At 35.9% G+C, this 14,694-nt stretch overlaps 1 protein-coding gene across 1 annotated transcript in view; it reads right to left on the bottom strand.

The window, feature by feature from the left end:
* Positions 1–14,694, bottom strand: part of PAPPA2 (pappalysin 2) — a 363,317-nt gene that overhangs the window by 74,621 nt on the left and 274,002 nt on the right. Inside the window, exons 17-19 of the mRNA XM_003767459.3 lie at positions 6,924–7,092; positions 4,950–5,082; positions 3,436–3,545 (exon numbers count right to left, since the gene is read on the bottom strand). Coding sequence (XP_003767507.1) covers positions 3,436–3,545; positions 4,950–5,082; positions 6,924–7,092 — 412 coding nt within the window. The remainder of the gene's footprint in view (positions 1–3,435; positions 3,546–4,949; positions 5,083–6,923; positions 7,093–14,694) is intronic.

Raw genomic sequence — 14,694 nt, 5'->3', positions numbered from 1 at the left:
GGGTAAAGACAGGGAAGTCTGGCTATTTCCTTCTCTAGCTCATTTTATGGATGAGGAACTGAAGCAAACAGGTGAAGTTGCTCAAAGTCACACAATTAATAAATATCAGAGGCTAAATTTGAATTTAGATCTTCTTGATTCCAGGCCTGGCACTCTATCCACTGAACCATCCAGCTGCCCAAAAATTAAGCCAAATCACTGATAAGTTTAAGATTGATAACTTTTTACTCCACTTCCTTAAACCTGGTTTTTTCTCTCTATTGCTTTTCATGTTCTCTTTCAGTTGTTGTTTTTTTTTTTTTAATTTCTTTCTTTCTTCTATCATCCCTCATTCTCTTCCTCTGTATCCTTTCATAGTAATCACCCTCATCTAATTTTCCTATTGCTAATTTTATACATCTAATTAGGGTCATATTTTCCTTTTCTTGATATATCCACCCATAGGTGTTGGCTTAGCACTAGGATATATCAAAGATAATGAACTTCATAAGTGCTTCTGGCCATCTGATACCTTGAAATGGTGTGGTACTGAGAAATTATGGAATGCTACACTCAGGGACCACTGAATAGGAGAAATAGATCACTGGGATCCTTTGCTCCTAACCCAGCCCATATCAGTAATCAGTAATCATGATACTTCAATTAAAAGGAGACATAGCTTCCATTTAGCTCTCTCTTCCTTTAATTCTCCAAGAGACATCATGCAACACAAAATTTCCAATGAAAAGCTTATGATGGGGCTTGTAAACATCATGGTAACTAATGTTATGTGGCTCTACTAGATGAGCCTGTCCCTAATCCATTAGTTGCCTTTTCCACAAATAAGTTACTTAAGCTAGTATTATTTCCTAAACAAGTTACTATGCCACAATCTCAAGATAAATGTCACTCATTTTGGCAGCAACCTCGTAAATTCAAGAATTTTAGAAGTCCTAGAATCATTGAGTAAAATAGACTTATGGAAATGAGAGCAGCAGAAACTAGACATAGACCAACATCTCATGTTATATGCTAAGATAAGATCAAAATTGGAAAATTATTTAGACATAGTGATACTTTAAGCAAATTGGGAGAATATAGAACAAGTAGCCTGTTATATCTATGGATAAGGAAAGAATTTATGACTAAAGAAGAGAAAGAGAGCGTGATGTGATATAAAATGTATAATTATGATTTTTGTTGTTTGTTGTCTGATCATTTTTCAGTGATGTCCAATTCTTTGTGAACCCATTTGGAGTTTTCTTTGCAAAGACATGACAATGGTTTGTCTTTTCCTTTTTCAGATTCTTCAGATGAGGCAATTGAACAAACAGTAAAGTAACTTGCCAAGGGTCACACAGCTAGTAAGTGTCTGAGGTCAGATTTTTACTCATAAGATGAATCTTCTTGATTTCAGGCCCAACACCCTATGAAGATTAAAAGCAGAAAATGGGGGGAGGGCATAGGCAGTGAAGCAGGAAATAGCATATAAAGATCTCAATTCTCAAATGTATGGAGAACTGAGTCAAATGTATAAGAATATGAGTCATTCCCCAATTGCTAAATGGACAAAGAATATGAAAGGCAATTTTCAGCTGAAGAAATCAAAGCTACCAATAATCATATGAAAAAATTCTCTCACTTGTGCTTTGATAAATATACATTAAAACAATTCTGAGACACCACTTCATACCTATCATGTTAGTCATTTTTAATATGACTGAAAAAAATGACAAATGCTTGAAGGGATGTGGGAAAATTGGAATACTAATGTACTGTTCTCAAGAGTTTTAAACTGATCCAACCATTCTGGAGAGTAATTTGAAACTATGTTCAAGAAGCTTTTGAATTTTGCATGTCCTTGTCAAACAATAGAGTAATATTGCTATTGGGCATATATCTCAAAAAGAATTATAAAAAAAAAAAACAGAAAAATAGCATATCCATACAAAAACATTTATAGTAGCTCTTTTTTATTGAGGCAAAGAATTGGAAATTGAGGGGATATTTGTCAATTAGAAAATGGTTGAATAAGTTGTGGTATATGATTGTGATGGAATACTCTTGTATTATAAGAAATGATGAGCTGAATGCTTTGAGAAAAAACTAGAAAGACTTAACATGAACTGATGCTGAGTGAAGTGAGCAGAACCAGGAGAATGCTATATATACAGAAACAATAATATTGTCTCATGATTAATTGTGAAAGACTTAGGTTAATTGATTAAGACAAAGATCCAAGATAATTCTGAAGTATTTATGATGAAAAATGTTTTCCATCTCCAGAGAAAGAATTGATGGAGTCTGAACATAGATCAAAGTGTACTTTTTAAAAATTTTTTCACAACATGACAAATATAAAAACATGGTTTTTTTTCATGATTGCACATGTGTAACATATATCAAATTGCCTGCTTCCTCTAATGGGGGGGAGAGAAGATAGAGAAATTAGAATTCAGTTTTTAAAAAAATACTTTTATTATATAGTTTTCACTATAATTGAGAAAAATACAATACTTCATTTATTTTTTTAAAAAAGAAAGAAGATGACTACCAATAAAAGGAGCCCTTCTTTGAGAAAAACACTATAGAGCAAAGATAAAATGCAAAATGTCTAGTCAGCAGTCCTGCAAAATGCTTTATGTTCTAAGGACTGTTAAGTGGCAGTTTCCTAACAGATTTTAACAGTAATTATGGTAGGATATTCAACCCTGTTTTAATCTATTTTCTCAAAGTATGTTTTGCCTTTAGGTGTTTAGCATTTCTTTTATGTGTTTGAATAAAACATCTGTCTTCTATCTGATTCCTATTGTGCATTGAATATATTTTTTATTCTTTCCCTTGGGAGATGCAACTCCAAAATCTTAAGCTATAAATAATATGTTGGGCTGGAGATAAGCAAGTGAAAGAACATAGGAAAAGAGAGGCAAGTATTTCTCTTACTAGAGACTAGGTTTTATAGTTGGATTATGTGCCTGGATACAAAGCAAAGGGGCAAGAGAGAGAGAGAGAGAGAGAGAGAGAGAGAGAGAGAGAGAGAGAGAGAGAGAGAGAGAGAGAGCAGACACAGTGTCATAGCCCCAGGGGTTACATATCCATTTTTTGTTCCTTTGTTACTAAGAAAGCCATCAGCCTTTTCCTATTCCCAGTATCTTACATTTAGACTTGGAAGGGACCTTTGAGGTCATAAGTTTCAAATTCTTCATTTTACAGAGAAAGGAAGGTCCAGAGATGTGAAATAATTTTTGTAGGGCCATTAAGATATAAGTGTCAGAGGCACAACTTAAACTCGGCCCCTGTTATCTATTAGAGCAAAAACATCCCACTGCTCATTATTTCATTTTAAAATCCTCTAAAAATCTCTCAGATTCACCCAGGAGCTCTTTTAAAATCCCTCATTCTTTGAAAATATTTAGCATGTTCTTTCCCCTAATCATAAATGAAATTTCTCCTTACCTGGACCTTGGTAGGTTCCATCCAATGCTCCACTGTGTCAGTAGTGATGTTTTCAGGCAGGATTACTGGATCACTAGGGGGGATTATACAGGATGGTATACACATGGCACCTAGAGGAAGACACAAACAAATACACTATCAGATCATTCACAATGGAATCTGAAAATTCCTCCATTCTCAATTCTATTTTTTTTTTTCATCTTGGAAGCAATGACTTCTAGTTTTACAAGGACACTTCCAAGTAAAAACTTAGAAAAATATGCCTTTGACACATATTTCAGCTCTATGGACTGCCACATTTGGAAGTAAAAGATAAAAGGAACTAATTTCTCAAAATGAATTGGACTCAAAAAGGGAAAACTCCAGGGTACTTTATGGTGCTGGTTCTTTTCTAAAGTTCTACTGAACGATAAATCATGCTCTTTGAGGGTTGTCCCATTTTCCCCCTCACAGAAGTTTGTAGTTTCTTATGATTCTAGAGCCATATTTGCAATTACTCAACTCAAAATAGTTACTATATGCTCTTTTGAAACTACATCAGTATGATATTTTAATAAATAATTTAAGAGACTTTGAGGATCTGTAATCTCCAAGTATAAGAGAATTCTCCTCTAAGAAATCTATTTTTCTGGATTTATCACTAATCAATGTCCCTTCTAATGGAACATTATTATCCACAAAGCCATTCACCATCATAGTGAAGAGACTGACTTGAACGTTATGATCCCCAAAGCTGGAGAACAATAAAATGTTTTCAACAAACCAGAGCTTAGTATAATACCATACTCATATAAGATAATTAATTCTAATTGGCTAATTTGGTGCAGTCTAAAGGTCTAACAAAATAAAATAGTTTGCAAAGAGAAGTCCATAGAACTAATAGAGTCTTAATGTGCTTCCCATAGACATCATCCCTTTGCTAAAAGGTCCAGTTGCAGCCAATAAATGCTGACTCAAAGCCTTCTGGGTTTTCCAACATCTCTATAAATCAGACCTGGCTAAACAGAACTTTAATTGCAATGATTTGAATAAGAGGCTGCCCGCAGGCTCCAGCTCTCAGCCCCCTGTAGAGAAAGACAGCTGAAGAGTCACACAAGAGTTGTATTATCAAATAGTCCCTCCAAGAACTCTCCGCTCCAGTAACTGTGGCAGAAAGCATGGAGGAACACTACTAATAGGTATAATCAGTTGTCTTTTCTCTTTCTGGCTCCTGGAAATACAAATCATTACTCAGAAGCTTCTCAGACACGTGGCTTGAGGTTAGTAAAATGACCAGACATGATGCAAACATCCAAGGAGCCCAATCAAATTTATGTGTGCAGAAAAATAAAAAGAAAACAATTTCACCATAAATTTCATTTTTACTGAAGCGGCTAAGAATCAGCATGACTTTCCATCAAATCCTTGGGGAAAGCAGCAGATCTGATTCCAGCTCCAGCCAGGCTTAATAAAAGATTTAAAAATTTTTTGTTGTAATTTTTAAGTCATAATTCAGCATCATTTCCCATCCTTACCAATTCCATATCCCTGTTCACACTTGTATTCCACTAAATTCAGCTCTGGGGGTGGTGGACATTCCCCCTGAAGATTATCACACAGCTTAAATTCTTCTGTCCATAACCCTTCTTTAGTGCAAGTTATGGGTATCTAGAATCATAAAAGATATCAAAGATTTGCATTATTAAGAATTCTTCACAAAAACGTTTGTTGAAATAAAGAGCAGACAGTAATAGCAAATGGCTGAGACAAAGTAATAATTCATAAGATGATAGGAAAGATACATAAGGGCAAACTCATTTTTAACCTTGAAATTTAATCATAATTAACTGTTTCTTTTGAATAGAAGTAGATCACTCATATTTTCATATATAGTAAGCTTTTTATAAATGCATTACTTATTATTTATCACTGATCTATCATAAGTAGAGTAGTTACAGCTCTAATTTTTCATTCACTGTCTCAACAAGTAATTATTATGTGCCTACCAAGTACAAGGCATTTTGCTAGACTCTGGAGGTATAAAGGCAAAAAGAAATATTTCTTGCCCTCAAGGATCTTATATGGTACTGAGGGAAATTAGGAACAGAGATAAGTCAATTTGAAAAAGAAAAATGCCATAAAATATAGAACAATGAGAAAGGAAACATCAATGATTTCTTGGTATGGATTCATCCATACTGACCTGATCTCCACCCCTATAACCAAGAGTACACACATGCAAAATGGCTTGCTGGGTTAAGTCATGAACTCTATTCATGACTGTTTCTCTCCCTGTCATCCTGAAATTACTCCATCTCTTCCTGCTTACCCACTCCCACTAGAAGCAAGACCTCCAATCTGGCCAAGTCTCTCTTCTCCTCTTTTATCATGACAGCTGATGGCTGGGTCACTCTTTCTTGTGCTAGCCTCATGGAATCACAAAAGCATATTAGGTCAACAACTGGATGGAGGATATGGATCTGATAACCCTGAAAGGGGCAACATTTCAAAATCCTACCTGGCTCTGGCCCCTCACTCATTCTCTCAGCCTGGCAGCCTAACTGGACCATTTCAGCTTTGCTGAACTCTGGTAATCTGGCATATTCCCTTCATTTTCACTCTCTGGGGTTCACTCCTAAAGGACCTTTGGGAGCTCTGAGTACAGAGGTGAGATGGGTTAGGAAAGAAGGGGTGGATATGACTCTTTCCAACCTCCTCCCACATAAGTGTTTAGTATTTGAAAAGTTTCTAAAATAAAACTAACTTCAACTACACAGTCATGATAAGACTGTGGTTTTTGCTTTCTGTACCCTTGGACCAAATTTTTGGGACGAAGTCAGACCACACTTTAAGCTCTGCTGTAAAAATTGCTTGCTTGCTTATTCAGATCTCTTTTATGCAGAATCTGGCCTCAGACATTTAGTAGCCCTGTGAACTAGGCAAGTCATTTAACCCTGGTTACCTCAGGTTCCTCATCTATAAAAAGATCTGTAAAGAGAAATGGCAAATCACTGTAGTGTCTTTGTCCCAAACAACAGCACCTATACCAACAACACCCGTCAAATAAGATCCTGAAGAGTCAGACGTGGCTGAATTGACTGAACTATAATGTGTATATATCTACATATTTTGAGTCCTTTGTTATGTATAGTAAGTTATCATTACACTTCAATAAAACCACCTTTCATTCTTTTCATTGCCATACATCTGAAGTGCTTTGATATAAAAAGCATCACATTTTTCTTGCTCTGACAATTTTTTTTTTTTTTTATTTGCTGAGGCAATTAAGGTTAAGTGTCTGACAATTTTTTAAGAAAGTTATTTATTTACCTCTGGACAGACCACGCCATGTGCTTTTTTTTTGGCCTCTAAAATATTAATACATCTGTTTAGAAAAGCATTTTTCAACATGCTGCCATTCCTCCAGGGAACTTCTCTATATTTTCTAATTGTCCAGAATGGTTTGGGAATAATCTTACTCTAAACAAAATTCAAATGGTTCTCCTTACCCTTTGACTGGTCACGTTACAGTTGAGTACACACTGGCTACCCAGCTTAAAGCCATTGGTGCAAGCATACATGCCTTCAAAAACAGGAGCTGGTGGTTCACACACCACTGGGATGCAGCTGCCTTTCTCCCAATTTCCACTCTCCAGGCATTGGATCTTCAGAAGCTTGCTGGAAATATACAAAATAACATCCCCATCACAATTTCACTGACGCATACATTGGAAAGATCCGGCTTATTAATAGGTAGATAACAAACTCCGGTCATTTTATATCTGAACTATATTCTAACTAAAGCCTATCATACTAATCTGGGAAAATAGTGATGATATCCTAGTAAAAATATCAGCTCATTTGAAAGCAGAGACCACTTTTAAAAAAGTAATTTTATTTAACAGCATAATATTATATAATTGTGTTTAATAAGTGCCATTGAATGTGTTGATTGATGAGGGAATCTGATGTAGGAAATGAAGCACAATATTAAGGAAATGGGCAAACAAGTTGTTACTTGCTTAAAATCATACAATTAGTATGTGTCTGAGGTCGTATTCAGGCTCATTTTTTTCTTTACTCTCTAGTAAGCATTCCTTTTAGTCCTGCTTAGTAAATTATCCACCTCTCTCTCTACTAACACTATTTTTTATAAACTCTTTTTCCCTCATCAAGCCTCTGATATTATTCAGTCCCCACTCCCTTAAACTCCTTTTCCCAATATGAGAATCTCACCTCACACTGAGGAAGAGAGAGCATTAATTGAGCTCCTATATGTATTCTGTATATCTCAAAGCTCCTTGATCCCATTCTTCATACTTTCTTTATTACAATTTTGAATGAGTGAGCCTTCTCTTTACCTAGCCTAACCCTTTGCAGCAAATTCCTTTTTTAATCATTAGATCAGGTTTTTTTTTTTAACTTTTTTATGCCAGGGACCTGTTTGGCACTTTGGGGATGCCTATGGGTCCCTTCTCTTAATATTTTTTACTTAACTAAATTTACTTAAATAAAAAAAATTAAATTTTTACTTTAAACAAATAAAATATAATAGGACTATAATGGAAACCAATTATATTGAAATACAATTTTATATTCCTATATGTCTGTCTTTTTTTTCTCTTTTACTTATTTGTTTGTTCATTCATTTGTTTATAGCTCATGGATCTCAGATTAAGAACCCTTGATCTTGATCAAGATTTAGCAAACTCCCATAGTCTAAGCAGCTTGCTTTTGTATGACTCTGAGAGCTAAAATTTTAGAATAAAGGATGTAAAAATCATTCTTAGATCATATAAGATTAGACCGTTAGACTGTAGTTTATAAGACCCCTGGCCTAGATGATTAATTTCTCTAGAGCACAGAGAATTTTTCAAGAGCAGTTTCACCTAGGGTCACATGGTAGTAAGTATGAGAATGAAGACTTTATTTAGGTCTTCTGGATTCTTGCCACTGTTCCATACTCCCTCTTTCACTCATGCTCTCAACATTCCATTCAGGATAAGTATAAAATTTCATTTTATTAACAGGAAAATTTAAATAAGTGACTTGTACAAGACCACACAGCAAGGACTGGCTAAAACCTTGAAAAGAGTCTTTTGATTCTCAAAGTAACATCTCATCCATTAATCTCTGATGCTTCCTCACTCTCGTGGAAATAAATTGTATGGTGAGGATCATTGCTCCTTAAACCTTGAAGGCCAAGGAGCTAGCTGTCCAAAAACCGCCAAAAAAAAGATGACAGCTTTGGCCAGAAAAGTGACTATCAAAGTGACATCATGGATAAGTAGAGAAGGGTAGCTGTTTATTTTCCTTTTAGCATCTCCAAATAAATGAGCACTGCATCCAAGTCAGAAGGTAAAGTTTTTAGTTGCCAGCCCTTGCAGTATTAATCTAAGAGATAAAATGCAACTGTATCCCTTTTCTATTGTTGCCAGAAATAAAGTTTTTGTAGCAAAAGTCCCGCTGAAAAAAGCTGGTTACTGAAGGTTGAGGGAGATGGGAGCCTATTGATCATAGTTCTTCCATCTCTCTATTACTATCTCATGGCTGGCAAAAAGAAAAGTACATTTTGGGAAGGACAACTGCATAGGTGCAAAGATGGGCTTTCAAGAGCTACCTAGTCTGTATCTCAAAGAGATTTTTAAAAAAAATCATCAATGGTGAGGCTTCCATCTTGTCTGATTTCAGAACTGATTTTTTCAAAATATAAAGTTACTAGTAAACAAACGTCCCTTTCTTAGTAACTTTTCTTTAAGTCTTCAAGTGTTTTCATGCATATACTTGTTATATCTCTAAAAAGTATATACAGAAATGAGAAAGAGGTAGCTTGTTGATTCCATTTTAGAGATGAAGAAGTGAGGCATGAATTGATTCAATAAATTTCTCATGATCTCACATCTGGATAGAGATTGGGCTGGAACTGGAAATCAAAGTTTTCCCCTCCTTATCCCCAGGCTCTTTTCACTGGATACAAAACTGTGCTTCCCTAGGATTGTCTTAACAAATGCTAGCTAGTTTCCTAGTCAAATCAAGCTAACAAGTATTTATTAAATGCCTGCTATATTTCAGATATTGTGCTGTGCTGAAAATGTCATTTAAAAAAAAAAAAAGGAAACAAAACCAAAATATATCTCACAATCTAAAATCACACAAATGACTATGCACAGATAAATATAGGATAAATTGGAGATAATCTTGGGGGAAGGCATTAGCAGTAAGAAGATTGGGAAAGAGTCTTCCTGAAGTTACCTGAAGGAAGTCAAATTCAGGAGATAAGAGATGAAGAGGGAGAGCATTCCAGGAATGGATGACAGCCAGTGAAAATGTCTAAAGTTAAGAGATTGTGTTGTGGGTGAGGAAATGCAATAAGATCAATGTTACTTAACCTTAGAGTTACTTAATTTTAGAGTATGTACAGTAGGGAAAGTTAAAAGAAGAGCTGAAGAATAAGAAGTACAGTACAGTCTGTGAAAGGTTTTTAAAGCCAAGCAGAGGATTTTAATATTTGATCCTTGAAGTAATAGGAGCCACTTTAGGGATATGACTTTTTCCATTGGAAAAAAAGGATGAACTGGAATAGAGACAGACATGGATCAGAAAGGTCAACCAATAGGTCATTGTATTATTTAGGTATGAGATGATAAGGGTCTCCACTAGGAGGGTATTCAGGTCAGAGGAGACCTGAGGTACATGCTAGAGATGTTGCCCAGACAGAAATCATAGGACAGGGCAATTCAATGTATATGGGGGATGAGAGAGAAAACCATCAAGGATAATACCTAGATTGGATGTCTGGACAATGTGGAGAAGGGTGGTGTCCTCAAAAGTAAGAGGAGAATTAGGAAGAGGGAAAGGTTTGAGAGGAAAGCTAATGAGTTCAGTTTTGGACATGTCAAATTTTAGATGTCTGTGGTTCATCCAGTTCTGGATGTCCAATCAGCAATTGGCAATGTGATACTGGAGGTCAAGAGAGAGGTTGGGGCTGGATAAATAAATCTGAGAATCATTTCACTGAGATGATAATTACATCCATGGGAGCTGATGAGATCCCAGGCTAAACTTTATGGAACACCAGTTCTAAAATTGTGGTTCAAGGATCCTTGGGTATTCATAACAATAGTAAAATTTTAATTTCTAATATGGTGAATTTTAGTGGGTATAATCCAAATAAACAAAATTTCCTTATGGGGCTTTTCAATAATTTTTAAAGAATGTAAAGGGATACTTTCTCCAAAAAAAGGTTTAAGAACCACTAGTTTGGATGGAGAAAGAGGCCAATGAGACCCCTTTGGGAAACATCTATCTTTTCTGGATGAAGATGAAGGAGTGGACAGGTAGAAGGAGAATGAGGAGAGAACCCTGACATAAAAACCTTTTTAAAAGGGAGTATCAAGGAAAAGAGGGTGATTGATACTGTAAAGGCTACAAAGAGGTCAAAAAAAAATATGAGCATTGAAAAAAGTCCATAATATATATGGTAATTAAATCTGAGTTCATCCTCCTTCAGGAAAAAAAAAAAGCCATTCCACAAATATTCCCTCACCCAAAGTGGAAAGTCTATTTCTAGATGATAAAACTGTCTTTAGGAAAAGATATGATGTGAGTTTTACTTAAGCTTTACACTGCCTTCTATTGCATTTTGGGGGCTTAAGTCTTCTTGATTAATGCAAGAACTCCATACCACACAAACTAAAACTTTATACTTGAACTCCTGATTAGTACGGCAAAAGGGTTCTAGATAATCTTTCCAGATTTCTAGTAGAGTTCACAGCTTTATTTTAAATGTGACTACACAAGTGTGAACATGCTGTAACTTAAAATGATATAAAAGGGGATCCACATGGCTTTTTTATGTCACCCATAGAAATTAAGTGGGGGGAAATGTTGTAAGATAAGATAATGTTTCATAGTGAAATGTGTACTGATTGTAGAGCCAGAAGACATGAATTCAAAACCTATCACTTTCTATCTGTGTAATCTTAGGAAAAAAAATTAATTCTTTGGCCCTCAGTTTTCTCATATATAAAATGAGAAGATTGGACTACATGGTCTATGATATCCTTTTCAGCTATATCTATGACTGAATGATTCCATGATATTGAAATAGCTAAAATCACCAGCAATATATAGGATGCTGACAAGTAACATTCTTTTCTAAGTCGATTTACCCTGGGCAAATCTATCAAGTGAAGTCATAGATAGAATTGTGCTTGCAAATTCAAAATTCTGAGTGTTATTATATTCATTCTGTGTGGTAGTTAGGGCCATGATTTAAAACATAGAAATGCTAAATGGGAATCTTTGTGCCCCAGTGATCAGGAGGTTAGGTAAATTCTTAGAAAAATAATCAGAAATGTTTTCACTTGGAAAAAAATGTCCAACATAGATGAAAGAATGTGAACACTTAAAGAATAGTTGTTCACCTGGTTAATATGCCTATAGTAAGTGCCTACTTTGTGCAAGGCACCACGCAAATTAATGGAAATTTAATGAACGAGAAAAAAATACATGTGAGAATAGCTATATTTTGGACCAGAAGCAGGGATGTAGAAGAGATTGGGGGTGATAAATGGCATCCAGAGAGTAATGCCATAGTAACAAAACTCTGGAGGAATTAGCTGTGCCAGACTAAGCTAAGAAACTTGGGTCTTTGGTTGGCCAATAACAATTATATGTTTATGGTCCTGTGGATTCAGTTCAGAAGAATGAAGAAAGGCCAGTGAGTGCCTTTTGGAGAATCCATGACCACTTTGAAAATCTAAGGCTGAACAAGGGTAAGTATGATAAATGTAGCTAAAAGAATGAAATATCCCATATCATGAGGGAAGAAAAAACAAACCTTGAAGATTTCCTAAGAATATCAAATATTCATCAGATAATTCCAATAATCCTTCAAGATGTCTTTGATTTTTACCTTTCTCGATAGCTATAGAAATAATCCAAGACCTTTTCTACAAAGATTTATGGGGACTTCTTTCCATTCTATTGCATTTTCATGTTTTTTATCTGTAATGATGATCCTAAAGATGCTGGATTCCTGGCAAGGTTACATCCCAAACTACCTGAACTATTTGGGCTTTTAGAACTAAAAAGTCAGCAACATGAAGATTATTACTAGAAAGTTTAAGTTCTGATTGGCACTTGAAAACAGAAAACAGCTGCTAGAAAGCAGATGGGCATATAAGTATATCACATGCACATGGGAATGAAGGAATTCATAACATAAATACATTCATCCACCTGGGAATTAACCCAACCAACCACTGTATGTCACTGTTGCTCTTTCAGAAAGCATGTTTGAGCCCCCTTCTCCAGCAGCCCAGGAACTGATAAAACATACATTCTCCTGTAGATTATAGGAAATGTTGGGAAGTCCAGGAGAAAGGGTGGAAAGCCAAGAGTTTTCCCAGGGGTACCATGAAGTTCCAGAGACTCCTAAGGAGTATTCACCTCATTGCTTACTCTGATGTGGTCTGGACAGGTCTAACTACTGTTCTCTGACCTTCTGGAAGGTTATCAGAAATTATAGTGACCCACAACAGGAGAATTTAATAAAAAATCATGGCTGACCCCCATCTGTATGCCAAGGGCACATTCATAAAATGCTGTAAAGGTAAAAATCAATGGGTTCTGGCTACAGAGTGAATATGGGGGATTAAGAGAAAGTGAGGAATCCAAGATGACTTCTAAGTGCTATCCTGGCTTCCTTTCTGCGGCTTCAGAGACTAGGCTGACCTCCTTCAAGAGGCACGGAAAGCCTCAATAATTAAAGGCAGGCCAGTATTTAGCACTGCCTGGCTATTTCTCTCTTCTCCATTTTCTATCACACACACACACACACACACACACACACACAAACACACACACACACATGCATGTACACACATAGGGTTGGTTATTGGCCTTCCACAAACATTCTCCTATATCCCAAAAGATAATTTAATACTTTAGATTTTTGTCTAAGCCAGAATTCCCTATTAGACAGTAACAAATAAATTTGTCCTAACCTGACCCTGATGCCAGAAAGAATAAAGACAAGGAGACATAAAACTATTCACTCCCCAACCTGGAGGATCAATTAGTCAGAAGCAGAGGACAAAGAAAGTTGAAGAAAGTGGGAATATTTCAAAGGAGGGGGCAAAAAAATGCATCATTCTTGGGTTAAGTTAAACTTCACTGTGTAATGTACAAGCTTTCACTCCTCTCACAACCTCAAGAATGATATTTATTTAGGATTAATAGAAGAATCAGGAGCCAAAATAAAATTCAAAAGGGGAAAAATGTTTAAAAATAAGATACTTAATAGCCAGGGTTTGAAGGCCATGGGGAAGACGTATGAGGTCGACAAGAATTGTGTTTGATGTGAAGGCATGAATGCCAATCTCTCAAGCTCTATGAAGCAGGCAGCGGGAAGCTGGCCTGGACCCAGGTGCGTATTAGAGTGGCCAAGGCTTGGAGCAAAAGATCAGTTGCTTGAGTGCCAAGAGAGACTGTAATAAATTAGCCCAAAGCTCACATTATCCGACAATGGCAGGAGAGTTGAGGATTCCAAGGCTTAAACTATGAGCATATTTTCTGTAAATGACAATAAAGGAGGACTAGCCGAGGGAGAAAAGAGAGGGGGACTGCGTCTCTTCCCAGTACAGATACATATAAGCACATATGGCTTACACCATGTGCCATATCCCGTATCTATAATTAAAATTTTAAAATCCCAGAAAGAGAATACATTTCAATGAGTTTAATCGTCCACATTAACAATCCAGTTTGATTTCAATGGTTAAGGGTTCTTGGTCAATCAATCAAAAAGCATTTATAAAGTACCTACTATGTGTCAGACACTGTGCTAAGGGCTAGAGATTCTAAGAAAATGTAAAATAATTTCTGTATGCAAAGAGCTAATAGTCTAGCTTAAGGACTCCAGAGAAAGATAAGATCATGATTAGACCAAAGATTTCATTGTTATAAGGAAATCACAAATGAGGAAAGTCCCTGTCTAATTCAGGGTCTTTATAATTAATTATATTTATATATTATTTATAATTAATAGTTTTAGAGAATTGCCCAGGGCACAGAGAAGTAAAATGATTTTCCTGGACTCACATAGTTGTATCTAGTGTGTATAACAAACAGACCTTCTAACCACTATACCGGTCAGTCAATGGACAGATATTTAAATGCCTAAAAAGACAAAAGATGGTCCTGCCTTCAAGGGGCTTACAACCTAAAGGGGGAGATGACAAGCAAATAAATACATACAAACAAGCTATCTACAGA

The sequence above is a fragment of the Sarcophilus harrisii genome, chromosome 4 (assembly GCF_902635505.1).
Source record: "Sarcophilus harrisii chromosome 4, mSarHar1.11, whole genome shotgun sequence".
Taxonomy (NCBI): domain Eukaryota; kingdom Metazoa; phylum Chordata; class Mammalia; order Dasyuromorphia; family Dasyuridae; genus Sarcophilus; species Sarcophilus harrisii.
This window is presented reverse-complemented; position numbering and strand designations above follow the sequence as displayed.